This window comes from Onychostoma macrolepis, chromosome 22, assembly GCF_012432095.1.
Source record: "Onychostoma macrolepis isolate SWU-2019 chromosome 22, ASM1243209v1, whole genome shotgun sequence".
Lineage (NCBI taxonomy): Eukaryota > Metazoa > Chordata > Actinopteri > Cypriniformes > Cyprinidae > Onychostoma > Onychostoma macrolepis.
In genome coordinates this window covers 22,243,491-22,258,590 of record NC_081176.1, presented here as the reverse complement: position 1 = coordinate 22,258,590, position 15,100 = coordinate 22,243,491, and the positions used below count along the sequence as shown (strand labels likewise).

The 15,100-nt window shown below is 34.7% G+C and overlaps 1 protein-coding gene across 4 annotated transcripts in view; it reads right to left on the bottom strand.

The window, feature by feature from the left end:
* LOC131530736 (adhesion G-protein coupled receptor D2) overlaps nucleotides 1–15,100 on the bottom strand; it is a 98,302-nt gene that overhangs the window by 8,600 nt on the left and 74,602 nt on the right. For all 4 annotated transcript variants that reach the window (XM_058761173.1, XM_058761172.1, XM_058761174.1 and 1 more), the window contains one exon: nucleotides 11,142–11,224. In XM_058761173.1, coding sequence (XP_058617156.1) covers nucleotides 11,142–11,224 — 83 coding nt within the window. The remainder of the gene's footprint in view (nucleotides 1–11,141; nucleotides 11,225–15,100) is intronic.

Here is a 15,100-nt window from a genome sequence, read left to right as displayed (position 1 = left end):
TGGCAAGAACTTCACACAGCGCTAACAGATCCATTTCACAAACAGACAAAAGTGATAATTGAGAAACATCTGAGCTGTTGACACAGCGCTTGCCAAGATTTAAGTGAAACTGCGTTGTCCTTTTTGTCACAAATTTGACGCAAATGCTGAATGTTTCATTATTTTTTTAGCAGCTGCTGTGACCTTGAGTGAACTCCATTTGGGTGACTGGTAGTGTCAGGATTAAAATACCTTTGCATAACGAAAAATTATGAAACATTCTGAGATTTTACTTGGAACTCTAAAAGTCAAGATAAACAGTGTGGAAATTGATAATTAATTAATGTCGATGGGGAAAAAAGGGTTCAAATTGCAAATTGGTATTGCTTTATGATTTTATTTTTATGTTTTATGGTAACCTGATATTGAATATAAATGTATTATTTATATATAATTTATTTATTATTACAGCCAAGGATTGAGGTTTATATTAAAAAAAGAAATTTTAAAAATATTAAAAAGGCAAAAAACGTACAAATTGCAATAAATAAACTGTAAACAGAAAAACATTAAATTGTGACAAATTTAAAAGACGCCGGTATTGCTTTATGATATATGGTTTTATTTTTATGCTTTATGGTAACCTGATATTGAATATAAATTTGGTATTATTACAGAGAAGGATTGAGGTTTATATTAAATTTTTTTTTAACTATATTAGCACTAAAACTATTTTTAAAATAAATAAATTAATATTTCTTAATGAATATTATAAGTTATTATAAAATTATATTATAATTTAATATATATTAGATAATATGTACATTATATACCTATACATTTTATTTATATCAAAAGGGACATAATATTAAAATATATTTTATTATATATTCAAAATATTATTTATAGCTGTAGAAACAAATAAATAATTAAATAATTTATATATTATATACTGATTAAATTGAATTAATTGAACAATTAAAAACTACTTGTAAAAATATTATTGTATATTTATTTTTTAAACATCACACTATCAATATTATGATGTATCACACATGTATAATTATAACCAATAGTCTAATTATGTTTTAATGTATTAATATTACGTATTTTATATAAATAAAATTGTCTATTTATTTACATTTAATTATATATATATATATATATATATATATATATATATATTATTTTTATTTTTAACTATCTTTGAAATGTGATTTAATTCAGATGTTTTTGCTCTAAAGTGGCTTACAGTCACGTTACAACAAGAACGGTCCTCCTTGAGTGACCTGGGGTCAAGTACCATGTTGCAAGGACACAATGAAAACAAAGGAGGTCAGCAACTTTCTGATCAGTCCTTCCAGCATCTGATCGCAAGACCTTTGGGTTATAAGGTTGCATGTTATGAGGGTACTATTTGCTCCAAAAGTCAACATGGATCATAAATGCAGAAAAACATGAAAATCTGGCTCAGATCTAAAAGCTTTACCTGCAAAATGTCCCACATCAAACTCAAGCCTGGGTAGTAGGTGGGTGGTTGGACTAGGGTCACAACAGGGCCTGTAGGAAGTGACTTCATCAGTGAAAAGATGTCAGCTTGTTTTCCTTTTTTCTTTTCCTGTTGTGTTCTGATAGGAACTTCCTCTCCAAAGGGGGTGGAAGTAGGTGTCACTCTCCAATCCACCCACATCACAAGGGGAAATGTCCATCACACGTCCGACCACACAGGGTAAAGAGGTGCAGATGAGCAGACTTTAGATCCCCAGAGTGACGATTAATGAACATTGCGTCTCTGTACCGATGACACCAGGATTGCCGTTTCCATTTTTCACTTTATCTCTTCCATTCACAAAAACACATGCCTTTTTAGGGAAAAAACAAACATGGATCGCCATTACTGGGTGAACTGTCGCTTTGCAAGACAGCAGACGTGGTAGTAAAAGGAGAACAGTCTCCACAACAAACAATTTCTGTACAGTAGCCTCTCTCAACGGGCCTTCATGATCTAAAGCGGCCGATGTTTGCGGTCTGGCTTCTTTCTTCCTGCGGAGTTAGTCACAGGAGCTCAGGTGGCCGTTCCAGAGTGACATAACAGCCCCGCGCCGCTCTTCCTCTCGTCGCTGATAGATTGGTAGGAGCAAGTGTCCTGCTGGCGATGCCCCCAAGCCACAGGAAACCTCATCGGTTGCTGTGTCTAACGAGGATGTGAGCTGTGGTGATGGCATATTAATGCTCAGGCCCCGACGGACAACCAGAATAAAAAGACAACATGGCGAGGATTCAATACGAATTGTTTCAGGTGAAACAATGGTCTTTACGGCTGGCCGTTCAAAGAGTGTGGGAGAGGTGAGTCTATCTGCACTCTGAGGTTTGAAATATTTGGCATTGTTTTTCAGCTAAATGCCTCTTTATTTTGGTCTATTGTCAGTGGGACTGAAGGTTCAACACGTTCAAAGCTTTTTTCCTGTGCTAAAATGTGTGAAAAGTTGAATATATGTGATTTTTTAAATTATAATGATAATATATATATATATTAGGGGTGGCACGATACATGTATTCGTACCGAACCGTCACGGTACGGACATCTCGGTTCGGTGCATGAGGTCTTACAACGAATCCAGGCAATTCACCCTCAATCCAGAAGGGGGCGCCCGCAGTAATGCAACGCTATTTAATAACCGCCAGCAGAAGAACAGCGAATGCCGAGTTGCGCACTTGAAAACAAAGCCCCCTAGACAGTGACCATGTGCTGATCCTGAACGCGTCTCTCACTGACAAGGGAGTATACTTTAAAGGCTTGCGCACTCAACTGTTTGCGAAAAGGAGCTTTGTGCTCGTGTATCCTACCTCTCTCATTCGGCAAAAATCCAAATATTCCATAATATTTCCATATTTGCGATGTAATGTATCTGAATGCTAAACTATTATTTATTATGTAAATTATAGGCTTTGTACTTCAGTCGCATTCCAACGGTGACACAGAGGCGCGAGCTGATGTTTGTTCACTGTAATTTATTTTGATAAAGTACCAACTGCGCTGTCAAGTTAGCAATGCTGGAACTGATGCGTTTTGTGTGTGTGTGCGCGCTCCGGAGCGATCGCTTCAACTGTTTACTTATTCCAGCAGAATCAACTGCATCACTAATTATTAATCATTATTAATACTGCATCACTGTATAAAGGTCTGCTTTTATTTGTGTACACTCACAATGAAAACAAAAAAAGAAAACAAATAGGATGTCGCTTTCTGCCATTTGAGTTTCCTTTCTGTGAACAAATCAAGCGTGTCACAAAAATGAACTGAAACTGAAAACTGCATGTGTGTACTGCAGATTTTATATATATAACAATGTAATAATATTTAGTATTTTCAGTAATTTGCACTACTGTTTGTTCAAAATAAATGAAAAGAAACCGAGCATAGTAGATTTTTTGTTTCCTGTTGTACCGAAATCGAACCGTGACCCCCGAACCGAGGTACTTACCGAACCGTGACATCTGTGTACCGTGCCACCTAATATATATATATATATATATATATATATATATATATATATATATATATATATATATATATATATATATTAGTGGTGGGCGTTATCGGCGTTAACGTGCTGCGTTAACGTGAGAATCTTATCGGGCGATAAACAAAAAATATCGCCGTTTATCTATCCTCAAAGTTGGGTTGGGAGATGGGTCTATACTACGCAAGCTATGATGACTTTCACCTTGATATTTTAGCGCGGATGTATACCTAGCCGAATTGCACTGTAGGGGGCGAGAACGAGTCTTCGAACCTGTGTGTATGCGTGCTAACATGGATGCAGCTATGAAGCCGCCAGGTTTGCTTCAGGGAAAATTTATTTTTAAGAAACTTCCCAATTGAAATCGGCAAGTCATTTCTGTCTCTACGTTACATGGTCGCACTCTCTGTATCGCGCGCACAGCGGAGTTCCGCCCCGGTTCGCGCACACACACACACACACACACACACACACACACACACACACACACACACACAAACGTAAGCGCACACACAAGTGAGCACACTCCCACTCCTATTTGTAAATATTAAGCCGCAAAACGTCTATTTAAATATGACTTCTGTGTGTCTCTGTGTTAATGTATGGCGCAGACGCATGGGTTTGTTCACTACTCATACAGAAGCCCGCGTGACGCTTGCGGCGATATTAACGTCTGTCGTCTCACTAAATGAGGACATAAATACATGAACAACATCTCCAGAACTGCTCTGAGAGTCACTTCATGAGCATTCGAGCATTTCATTTGAGAAAAACTATCCTCACGGCAACCCGTCAAAATAAAAGTTCGGTTTCACTTGAAGACATTGGGCAGAACGTAATAGGCTACTACTACTAAAACTATTAAAACCTTATCTTTAAAGAATAATCATACAATGTCTTCAATGTTATTATCAATATTAAATTCTTGATGACTGCTAGTTGTTTACTACTAGTAGTGAATTTATTCTGATCTACTTGGCAGAATTCAAATGAGCCTTTTTAATCTAGATTAATCTAGATTAATTCCAAGATTACAGTGAGATTAATCTAGATTAAAAAAATTAATCTATGCCCACCACTAATATATATATATATATATATATATATATAGGTAGTTGACAAATAGGCAGTAAAAAAAAAAAAAAAAAACTTTATTTTTTGAAAAATAAATGAATGAATGAATGAATGAATGAATATATTATGAAGTCTGATCTTTGAGAAAATATAAAGGGTAACTAACTTTGTCAATTCTTTCACTGTTTTTTTTTTTTTGACGTTTAAACTGAACTGTACCATAAATTTGTCCTATGGTGTGACATAGCAAAAATTAAGAAAAAAAAAAAAACTCTTAATAATAGATAAATAGCATGAGAGACTTATCTTCATTTTTAGACACTTATTTTCATATAATGCTATTTATTTAATATGAAATTATAATTAACATCATTTTTTCCCCCATGACTTGGACAATTTCAAGACAAACTTTGACAACAAGACAAACTTTGCTGTCATTTGTTTAAAACTGCTGAAAATTATACCATTTTAAGTTGAATGATATTTGTTGAATGATATCTCCCCTATTGCAATACTCAACAGTTTTTTTTTTAAAGATGTTTTGAGATCAAAACAAATCTGTGGTTCTTTTAAGTGTGTCACACCATAGGACATCACGTCACACCATATGACATCACGTCACACTAAAGGACAGAAATGGCAGTTATTAAATAATATATATATATATATATATATATATATATATATATATTAGGGCTGTCAATCGATTCATTTAAAAAAAATTGTGATTAATCACATGATTGTCATGAGTTAACATGATTAATCGCAACTTAATTGCACATTTTTATTTGTTCTAAATGTATCGTAAATTAATACTTTTCAAGTTTTTAATACTCTAATCAACACGGGCATATGGATGCTTTATGCAAATATATGTTTATTATTATTGAAACCATAGTCAACATAGAGCATGAAGAGTAGACATGTTTCAAAGGTCATAGATGTTTTTCAAGGAACTTGTTCATGTCCATTAGACACATGAAAAAAGAAATACCAGGTTCCCAATATTTCTCTTTCTTTGCTCTGAGCAATTTACTTACACAAACCTGTTTACATTTTGCACGACAATAAATATGAAATAGTAACTGAAACGCGACCCATTAGGCTACATAACCAGCTCTCCTTTCCAAGATGTTAATCTGCACAGAAATCCTGATAATCGAGCCGTCGTCTGATAAAATCAAATACACACAAGATAATGACAATAGCTGTGCTGTGATTTCGGCTATACTTGCATGTAAAATTAGAGAAGCAACATAATCTGTGTTTAACTGAAAGCGCTGCTCCTCTCCGCCGCTCGCTGAACAATGCAGACGCACAGAGAGAAAGATATGTACGCGCTGGGAAAGAGAGACCTCGCGCGGCAGTACCAGCGAGTCTCAGAAACTAAATGAGGTTTAGGCAAACCCTAAAGATTTGTCACGAGGCGCTTTTTTGAAGAGGGGGAGAGTCTCTAAAGGGGTCTGCAAACTCGCTAGTTGGCAACACTTTGCATCTCCATTTCTCCAACTACGGGTTAGGCCACAGGTCAAACAGAAAATGCGTGCTGTGTTAATCGCGCGTTAATAAAATTAGTGCCGTTAAAATGAATTTGCGTCACATTAACTTTGACAGCACTAATATATATATAAATTAACCGATTGCTGTGGATTAAAGCATTATTCTCCACATATAGCGCGATCTGAACCCTAAACATATTTTGTCAAAAAAGCCGGTATTGTCCACATTCAAGGCATCGCGAATTCACGTTTTACTGCAGAAGCCGATAAGTCCATTTTAGCGAATCAGCGCACTGTATTCAGGTCAGGTGACAAGCCTGCCAGTCACTATAAAAAAGAATCTTGCAAAAGCAGCACGTTACAATGGTGAGGGAAAAACTCCATGTATTTCAATTCACATTTAGTCATTTTGTGCATCTGTCATTTTTATCATTTTAGATTTTATATTGTATTATGTAGATTTTTCTTATATGCTTGCAAATTTTATATTTTTCAAATTTTTATACAAATATATATATGTACATACACATATAAATATACATGTAAATGTAAATTATAAATGAATAAAACAAATAACTAATAAAAAAAAAACAGATCCATAAACATAAAATGGATCTATATGTATATTTTACAAATATAAATACAGATCCACTATATATATATATATATGTGTGTGTGTGTGTGTGTGTGTATGTGTGTGTAATATAAAATAATAAAAAAATGAATACACAAAGTACATATAAATGTAAATTAAAAATGAATAAATAAAATTAAAAAAATAAAAGATCCATAAACATAACAAATATTAATATGAATCCATTAATATATAAAATAGATCTATATGTATATTAAAATATATATATATAAAAAATTAGCTCAAGGGAAATAGGGCTGAAAAAAGAGGCAGTGCCGGTTAATTACTATCACTCATCAGCAACAGCAAGAATCGGATCTTTAGAGGAAAGAAACTCTTTAGCAAGTCTTTGAGGAGCTAGGCCTCACTGATCCAATCAAATGCTGTTTAAAGCAAGCTAATTGGTCAGTTATGCTACACAGAATTTGGATTCAGAGCAGAGCTGTGAAGTCAATCATATAGTAAACTAGACTTGTTTTTCACATCTCAACAGATTTCCAGGGCATTTAAGACTATTTTAAGGATGCTTTGTTATTTGAAATAAACGTCCAAATGATAGACAATGTCATGCACACTGTCATAGCTTGCAAATTTTCAAGAAATGAGAACATTTTGTGCAAAGAACCTTTTCCAAAGAAGGTCTTTAAAAGCTTGAGGGCATCTAGTCACTAGATATTCACATCAGATATTAAAACGATTTGATTTTTTTATTTTTATTTTTAACTATGGCTGCCTTCTAATCCCATTCCCACAGCTTATCCTGTTCCAGTCTCCACTCTGCTATGAATAAAATTGGGAAAACTTCCAAATATAAGGTTTCAAAATCTAAGGTATGGCATCTGATTTATATGCCACATGCAAAAAGATAAATCATGCAGCCAGATGAAAGAGCCCCAAAATACAATATATGTGAAGGAGAAACAACAAACAAGGACAAAATTTTAATTTAAAAATATTTTCGAGACTAGCAGCTATTCAGGTGTTTACTGACAAACACTTCATTTTTGTCATTCTGCAGTTTCTCCTCTCTATCAGGGATTTCTTTTCTTTCTTTTGGCACAAAAAATGTTTAATTAGTTTTGACTGAAGCATGATTGACCTCTCGTGTGGCTGGGAGAGAAGTCCTGACAGCACTGTGCAGGTGTGAAGTAAAACAGGAATCAGTGCAGCACCTCCGCTGGTGTGTCAAGAGCCGCAAGTCAGGAGATCCCTGTGGGGCTGAACAAGTGTGTGTGTGTGTGTGTGTGTGTGTGAGAGAGCCACACGAGGTCCTGTGGCTGACAGCAGCTACCCTGCCAGGATGTGTAACCTCACACGGCCAAAACAGGAAGCCCTGCCACTCACTTAGTGATTGACACACTGGCGGAAGTTCATAAAGGTTCTAGAAGGGCTGCAGTCCATGTTCAGGGGTTGCTGACTGGGCCACCTGGTACAGTGCAGTAAGGACGAGAGAGCTCTCATTACATTTAAGAGCATACTTGCCTGTCCGCCAGTCCTCCTCTGGGTCAAATAATGCTGTGATAAATAGTTTCCAAAAGTAATAAATATAAATTGTTTTTAATGAAAGTAATAAATATCGTCATGAAAGAAAAAGCAAATACATGTAAAAAATAAAATAAAATAAAATAAAATAAAATAATCGCTCATCCCAAAACAGCTACAACTGAAGTGTGAAATGAAGTGTCTGGAAAAAAACTAACTGTTTGGGGGGCATCCCGACACAGCAACATTAGCAAAGGGGTGAAACATGCTTGAAGAAAAATAAAATAAACAAATAAATAAAATAAAAAATACGAAAACACGAATAAAGTAAAATAAAACATAAAACAAAACAAAATAAAATAATTGCTCAGCATCCCAAAACCACAAAGTGTCTGTTTGTGTGTTTGTAAGGAAAGAAAGAAAGAAAGAAAGAAAGAAAGAAAGAAAGAAAGAAAGAAAAGAAATTAAAATAATTTCTCTCATTCTGACAGCAATATTAGCTAAAGGGTGAAGTGTTTAAAAAAATAAAAATGAAAATGAAGATGAAAAGCAGAAAGGCAAAACAAATCAAAACAAAACAACGAAACCAAAATCAATAATAACTAAATACTATAATAATTTATCTAGTTTTTGAGCATTGCAAAACAACATTAGTTAAGGAGTAAAACACACAAAACACTTTTTTAGCACCCCAACTATGGAACATTTTCTAAGGTGGACAGTTTGGCAAACCTGTTCGGAAAACAAACAAACAAACAAACAAAAAAAAAACACAAAACAAAACAAAAAGCTTAAAGAGCTGAAGCACCAAAGAGGTTTTGAGAGTCAGATGGAATCAACATGTGGAGATCTCAAGTGCCGGAGCGGATCTGACTGGGTAAGAGAGTGAACAGACTGCCGTCTCACAGCTGAGAGTGATCATGACTCTTGCATCATGGGATGTGTCACACTATGACACAATGCCGGTTCACACCAAACTGCCAATTATCAGTAAGCCCCGCCCTCCTCTCCTTTCCTCTCAAGCAGGAACCGGGCCTGTGACCTTGACCGTGACGGGGTGCCTCATGCACTGTGTACACTTCAAATTGATTCACACAACGGGGAATCTGGAAATTTCCGTGTGAAGCCTCAAGTGTGAATAAAATTATGTATACTCTGGTATTAGATTTCAGTTTACAGTTAGCAAAAAATGGAAAAGCAATGATCAGAACACATTATCTCTCAGATCAGACAGAGACCACCCAAATGAACACAAAATATGTGAAGCTGAAGTATGATATAATGAGAGGGAAATCATTTTATGAAATGCAATCAGAAGTTTAGAGTGTAATAACAAATCTACCAGTCTGACACAACAGATAAGGACATCATTTTTTTGCTGGCCACCAGAGGGCTGCTGTCTTTGATCATCACTCTGCTTCTTCTCAGTGTACCATGTTTTAAGTGAAGATGATTCTCAATTACTTTATTATTATAAATAATTTTTTTTTTTTTACCATCCCAGTGATTTTAAGACACTTCAAATCAATAATAGGTTGCCAACAATGTTGAAGAATAACTAAAATGCTACTTTTGAACTAGAAAATACTGTTTGTTTTATATACTGTAATCTGATGTTATATTTTATATAAAATATATATATTTTTTTTAAAAAGACATTTTTGAGTAGTGTGGATTTTGATTCAACTTACAGCAAGTTACAGTACTATGTCTGTTGTTTACTTCATGAGAAAATTATTAAATAATTCAATAAACATTCATTACGTTTTTATTTATTTATATTTTAGGTATTAAAATTGGAGTATTTTTTAAAAATTCAATTCGTTTACTTATAATGTTTGTTTTATTTAGTTATGAGCAAGTCACTGAATCATTCACTAAACCAATTATTTCTTTCTTTCTTTCTTTATTATTTTTTACTTATTTGTTATTTAGTTATGTGCAAGTCACTGAATCATTCACTAAACCAATTCAGTAATTTTATTTATTTATTTATTTACTCATTCATTCATTCAGTCAGTCAGTCATTTTTTGTATTAAAATTGGAACATTTTTTAAAAAGAGAGGAACTTTAGAACAACTTATTTACTTAAAAGATTTATTTATCCATTTATTTATTTCTGGTATTAAAATCTGCACTTTTTAAAAAAAGGAGAAACTTTAGAACGCTTCATTCACTTAAAAATATTTGTTTTTTAGTTATGAGCAAATCACTAAATCATTCACTAAACCAAAACATTATTTTTATTTTTGGTATTAAAATTGACACTTTTTCAAAAAAGAGAGGAACTTTACAATGATTCATTCACTTAAAAGATTTGTTTGTAATTTAGTTACGAGCAAGTAACTGAATCATTGACTAAACCAATTCATTATGCTGGGTTTTTTGTATTAATATTTGTACATTTTTTAAAAAGGGAGGAAATTAAGAACAATTTGTTCATTTAAAACATTTGTTTGTTTGTTATTTACTTATTTATGTGTGAGTCACTGAATCAACCACTAAACTAATTTGTTAAATGATTTTTTGGTATTAAAATTAGCAGATCTTTAAAAAAGGGAGGAACATTAGAATGATTTGTTTGCTGTTTAATTATGAGAGAGTCTCTAAATCATCCACTAAACGAATTTGTTAATTTTTTTTTTTTTTGTATTTTTGGTATTAAAATTTGCACAAAAACACTGCTACAAGCTACTTTTTTGAAAGGGTAGTCTTACTATAATTCCATTTTAAATCGAATTTCATTGTAACTTAATCATAATTGCTTGACAAGAACCAAAAATAAGAACAATATACTATTGTCACTCGTACACATTTCTGAGCTCGAACAAAGGGTTTGGTATCATTTTTGTGTCACTGTACAGGAAGCAAATTGATTTTCTTTTCAGATGTCAAATAACCTTGAATCCTTATTGATAGATGGGTGCAGAAGTGGCGTGAGGCCTTACCTGTCCAGAGAGGTGGACACCAGTGTCAGGACATCGCAGGTCTTCATTTAAGTTGTCGTGGACACAGGGGAGGGACAGATGCCCTGTGAAGTCACATGACAAGGAAGTTGGCAAACAAAAAGATTTGTGGTTAAAATTTGCAAGATGATACAAATAAACACCATTCACAAATTGTAAAATGCTTATCAAACTGGGTGCAACTCTTCTATTCAACTGTCCAGCCAAAACAAAACAACACAACAATCCATCGCACAAGCTAATATTTCACTGCACATCAATACAGTACAAGCTATATTTTAAAAACCTTTATCAAACGCCCACAGAAAAAGACACACAACACCACTATGGCATAAATTTCTCAAATTTATAGCCGACTTGTGTTTAGATGCCATGATAGTATGGTAGGGATGAGCACAATCTTTGCCTCCCATCCCAGAGAGCTCAGTCCCCAATTGGTGGGGTCTCTGTGTGCTCATAAATCTGGGGGCACTTCGTAATGCACATCGAGTCTAAGACATTAGGCCTGTGAGCAGCATGTCCTGAATACATACCAGCCTTTGTGCGTCAGTGCTACTGCTTCATTCAAGAGTCACTTACTATTGAAGTGAGAAGTCAGATAAGCGCTATAGAACGGTATTCTTTACAGTGAACAATCATTGACTTCCATATACAAAGAACAGCTGATTTGTGTAAGTGGAGCAGACGTGTGAGAGCTTGACTTCAATTTACATTAAATTTCCACTTTACAGTCCAAGTAGTAATAGATCTCTTTATATGTGTGAACTTACAATTGTGCCACTGTGTGATGAAGAAAAAATGCATTGACAGGAAGATTTGAAAGAAGTTCTCAAAGAGTAAGTCACAGAGAAAACATCAAATAGATAACCATAAAAAAGCTAATGAAAATACAATACAAACTCCTTTGAAGATTCCACATTGAAGAAAAGTTTACACACGCACACACACATATACACACATATATATATATATATATATATATATATATATGAAAGAATTTAAAATAAATGAGAAATGTTGCCTTGAACTGAAATACAATTATGCTGAAGGACTAAGATTACTAAAACTACAAAATTAAAAATATTAAAGCCAAACAAAAATCTTAATAAAAAAAAAATATATAAAAATGACAAAAGCACCTAACAAAATGACAAAACCGTAAACTGAAATTAAGCATATATATATATTTTTTTCAGCTTTTTAATATTTTTACTGTACTATATATATACACACACGTGCCCTGCTCACTCCAGAGTCTCCACTCCAAGGGCTCTGCCTTTCACTTCCATTTGGAATTTGCTCCGTGAACTGTTCAGTACAAAAACACGAACCGTTAAACCCCTAATAGATATATATATATTTGTGCTGTCAAAATTAGCGTGTCAACGCAGATACATTTTTTCAGTTTAACAAGTTTAAATTATTTAACGCCGTTAATGCAAGGGCGGAGCCTAGGGTTGGCCACCCCACTCATAACTGCTGTTTCTGTCTTTTTTTTCTTGACAAGAAGTGCATTTATTCAGTCGCAGAACGTCTTTACGATCACATCAATCTGGAGACGTTTCAGACATGTGCTCCAGCTTCACTTCAGTGGCAGGCGTGAGTCAAAAAGGCACGGAAACCGGCGCGCGCTGTAGTGTGTATCAATTCACGAAATAAACTATGTGCATGCAATGTCGTGGTCAGTTAAGGCATGAAGTTACCAAAAAGGTGATTAAAGCTGCCTTAAAACGGTCCTGGAGCATCCCAGCACTGGCTCTCATCTAACACACCCGATTCAACTCGTCAGCTCATTAGTAGAGACTGAAATGGGCCCGACCTGAAGTGGGTCAGAAAAGGTGACGAGAGTAGAGAGAAAATACGATGCGTGTCAGATCTGCATCACGTTTAGCAGCGGCACCTCTTAAAGAAATAGCAGCCAAAAACAACCGCGATTTATTAACGATTAATCGCGATTAATTTAAGAAAAATGTGCGGTTAATTAGTTAATTTTTTTTAATCGATTGATAGCACTAATATATATACATCCAGTGTTTCCCATACGTTGATTTATTTGTGGCGGCCCACTACAATATCCACATCGACCGCCACAAATACGACCGCGTCTCACACACACACGAGCGCGACTTTAGCACAATATTTAGCAACTTTCCAACCCTTTTAGCGGCTTTTTTTCCATAAAAGGTACATACTGACAAACCTAGAGACTTTTTTGAAAAACCTTAGGTTTCATTCAGTTGGAAGATGTCGCCAGTGCTGCCCTGCGAGCATGAGGTCTGACTCCCGGCACAGTGTCACCTCTCTCTGCGTCTAAACCATGCAGTGAGCGGCAGAGAAACAGCGCTTTCAGTTGGCCGTAACGCAGCAGACTCGTCAATAAATTATTTACAAAACAGCGTTTCCAAGCAGCTGTTGCTTACTGACTGTTTGGACTTTTAAATATGAACATATGAACTTTTTAATATGCTCATAGTTTGTTACTCAGACGCAGGCAGTGCGCTGAATGACACAAAACAGTAATATAGCCAAAACCACCACATATAGTCGCTTTTTAGCGTAAGTTAGATGTATATTGATTTTATCAGACGATGTCGCGATTTCAAATCAGGATTTAAGAAGTATAGTGAGAGTGATTCCTGGTTAACGTAGTATTAATGGGTCGTGTTTAGTCACTATTTATACTTGTTTTATGTATGACAACAGAAAATATATAAATGTGAACAGCTTTATTTGGCATTCTGTTGTATTACAGTATGTGACAGTTCATGGAGTAGAACAGATCTGAAGTGCCAAAACTTGTCTTTTTTAACAGTCTATGGTCTGAACACAATCTTGACGCAATGACGTCATGAATATGCAAATTAATATATGACGTCACCTGCCGTCATAAGTCTCACAAAACCCTGTGGGAAACACTGTATATATATATATATATATATATATATATATATATATATATATATATATATATATATATATATTAGTATAGTAAAATAAAACTGTTAAAAAGCTGAAAATAAAATATAAATTTTACATGAAAAATGTACAATAAATTAGAAATGTTGCCTTGAACTGAAATCAAATTAAAATTACTAAAACTACAAAATAAAAAAATTAAAGCTAATCAAAAATCTTAATAAAAAATATAAAACAACTAACAAAGTGACTAAACTGAAATTAAAATGAAAACTGAAAATGGAAAAATAAAAGCTAATTTATATATATTTTAATACATTTCTACATTTAAGTATGTTCCCAAAGGGAGATTTTATCAGACTTCGCTACAGTAAGTAAACTCAATTTTGTCTCTAAATAATAGCTTCCTCAACACATGACTGTCATGGACGGCAAGCGTCTTGCGACAGGATTAATCTCCTGCAAAGAAGGGTGGGCTGGGGTAGCCAGAACTCATTTGGTGTGTTGCTATGAAATGGCTGCCCATCAGAAATATCTTCATCTATCTCTGTCTCATCTACATGGGTGGAAATGGAGGGATGAAGGGCTGAAAGGAGAGAGGGAAGGTGAAGGGGCGGCCGGAGGAGAGAGGTCAGCGCATTCAAGGAGTCCATCATTCTGACTTGTCAAAACGTCTATTAACTGAGTTTGTGGAAGTGTCAGTGTGCGTTCAGCGACTCGAGCTTCAGCTTCTCCAGGCTGTTCTGAGATATGAAGTATCTCTTTGAGGAGACAAATCAGATGGGAGAAAATAAGTCTTTTATTAAGCTTCAAAAAGCAAAAAAAAAAAAAAACTTGCAACAGTACAGCAGTGATAAACGCAACAGCAGAAATAGTGATTGTTTCCAAACATGTTTCTAAAATGCTCCCTCGTCTGCCATTGCTCTGTTATTTTTTTAACACATGTTTATTGTCAACCTTACATCAGCACTTTAGAAACTTCAAGGTTTCAACACTGGCCCAGATCTCAAAGTATTCTTGATAAA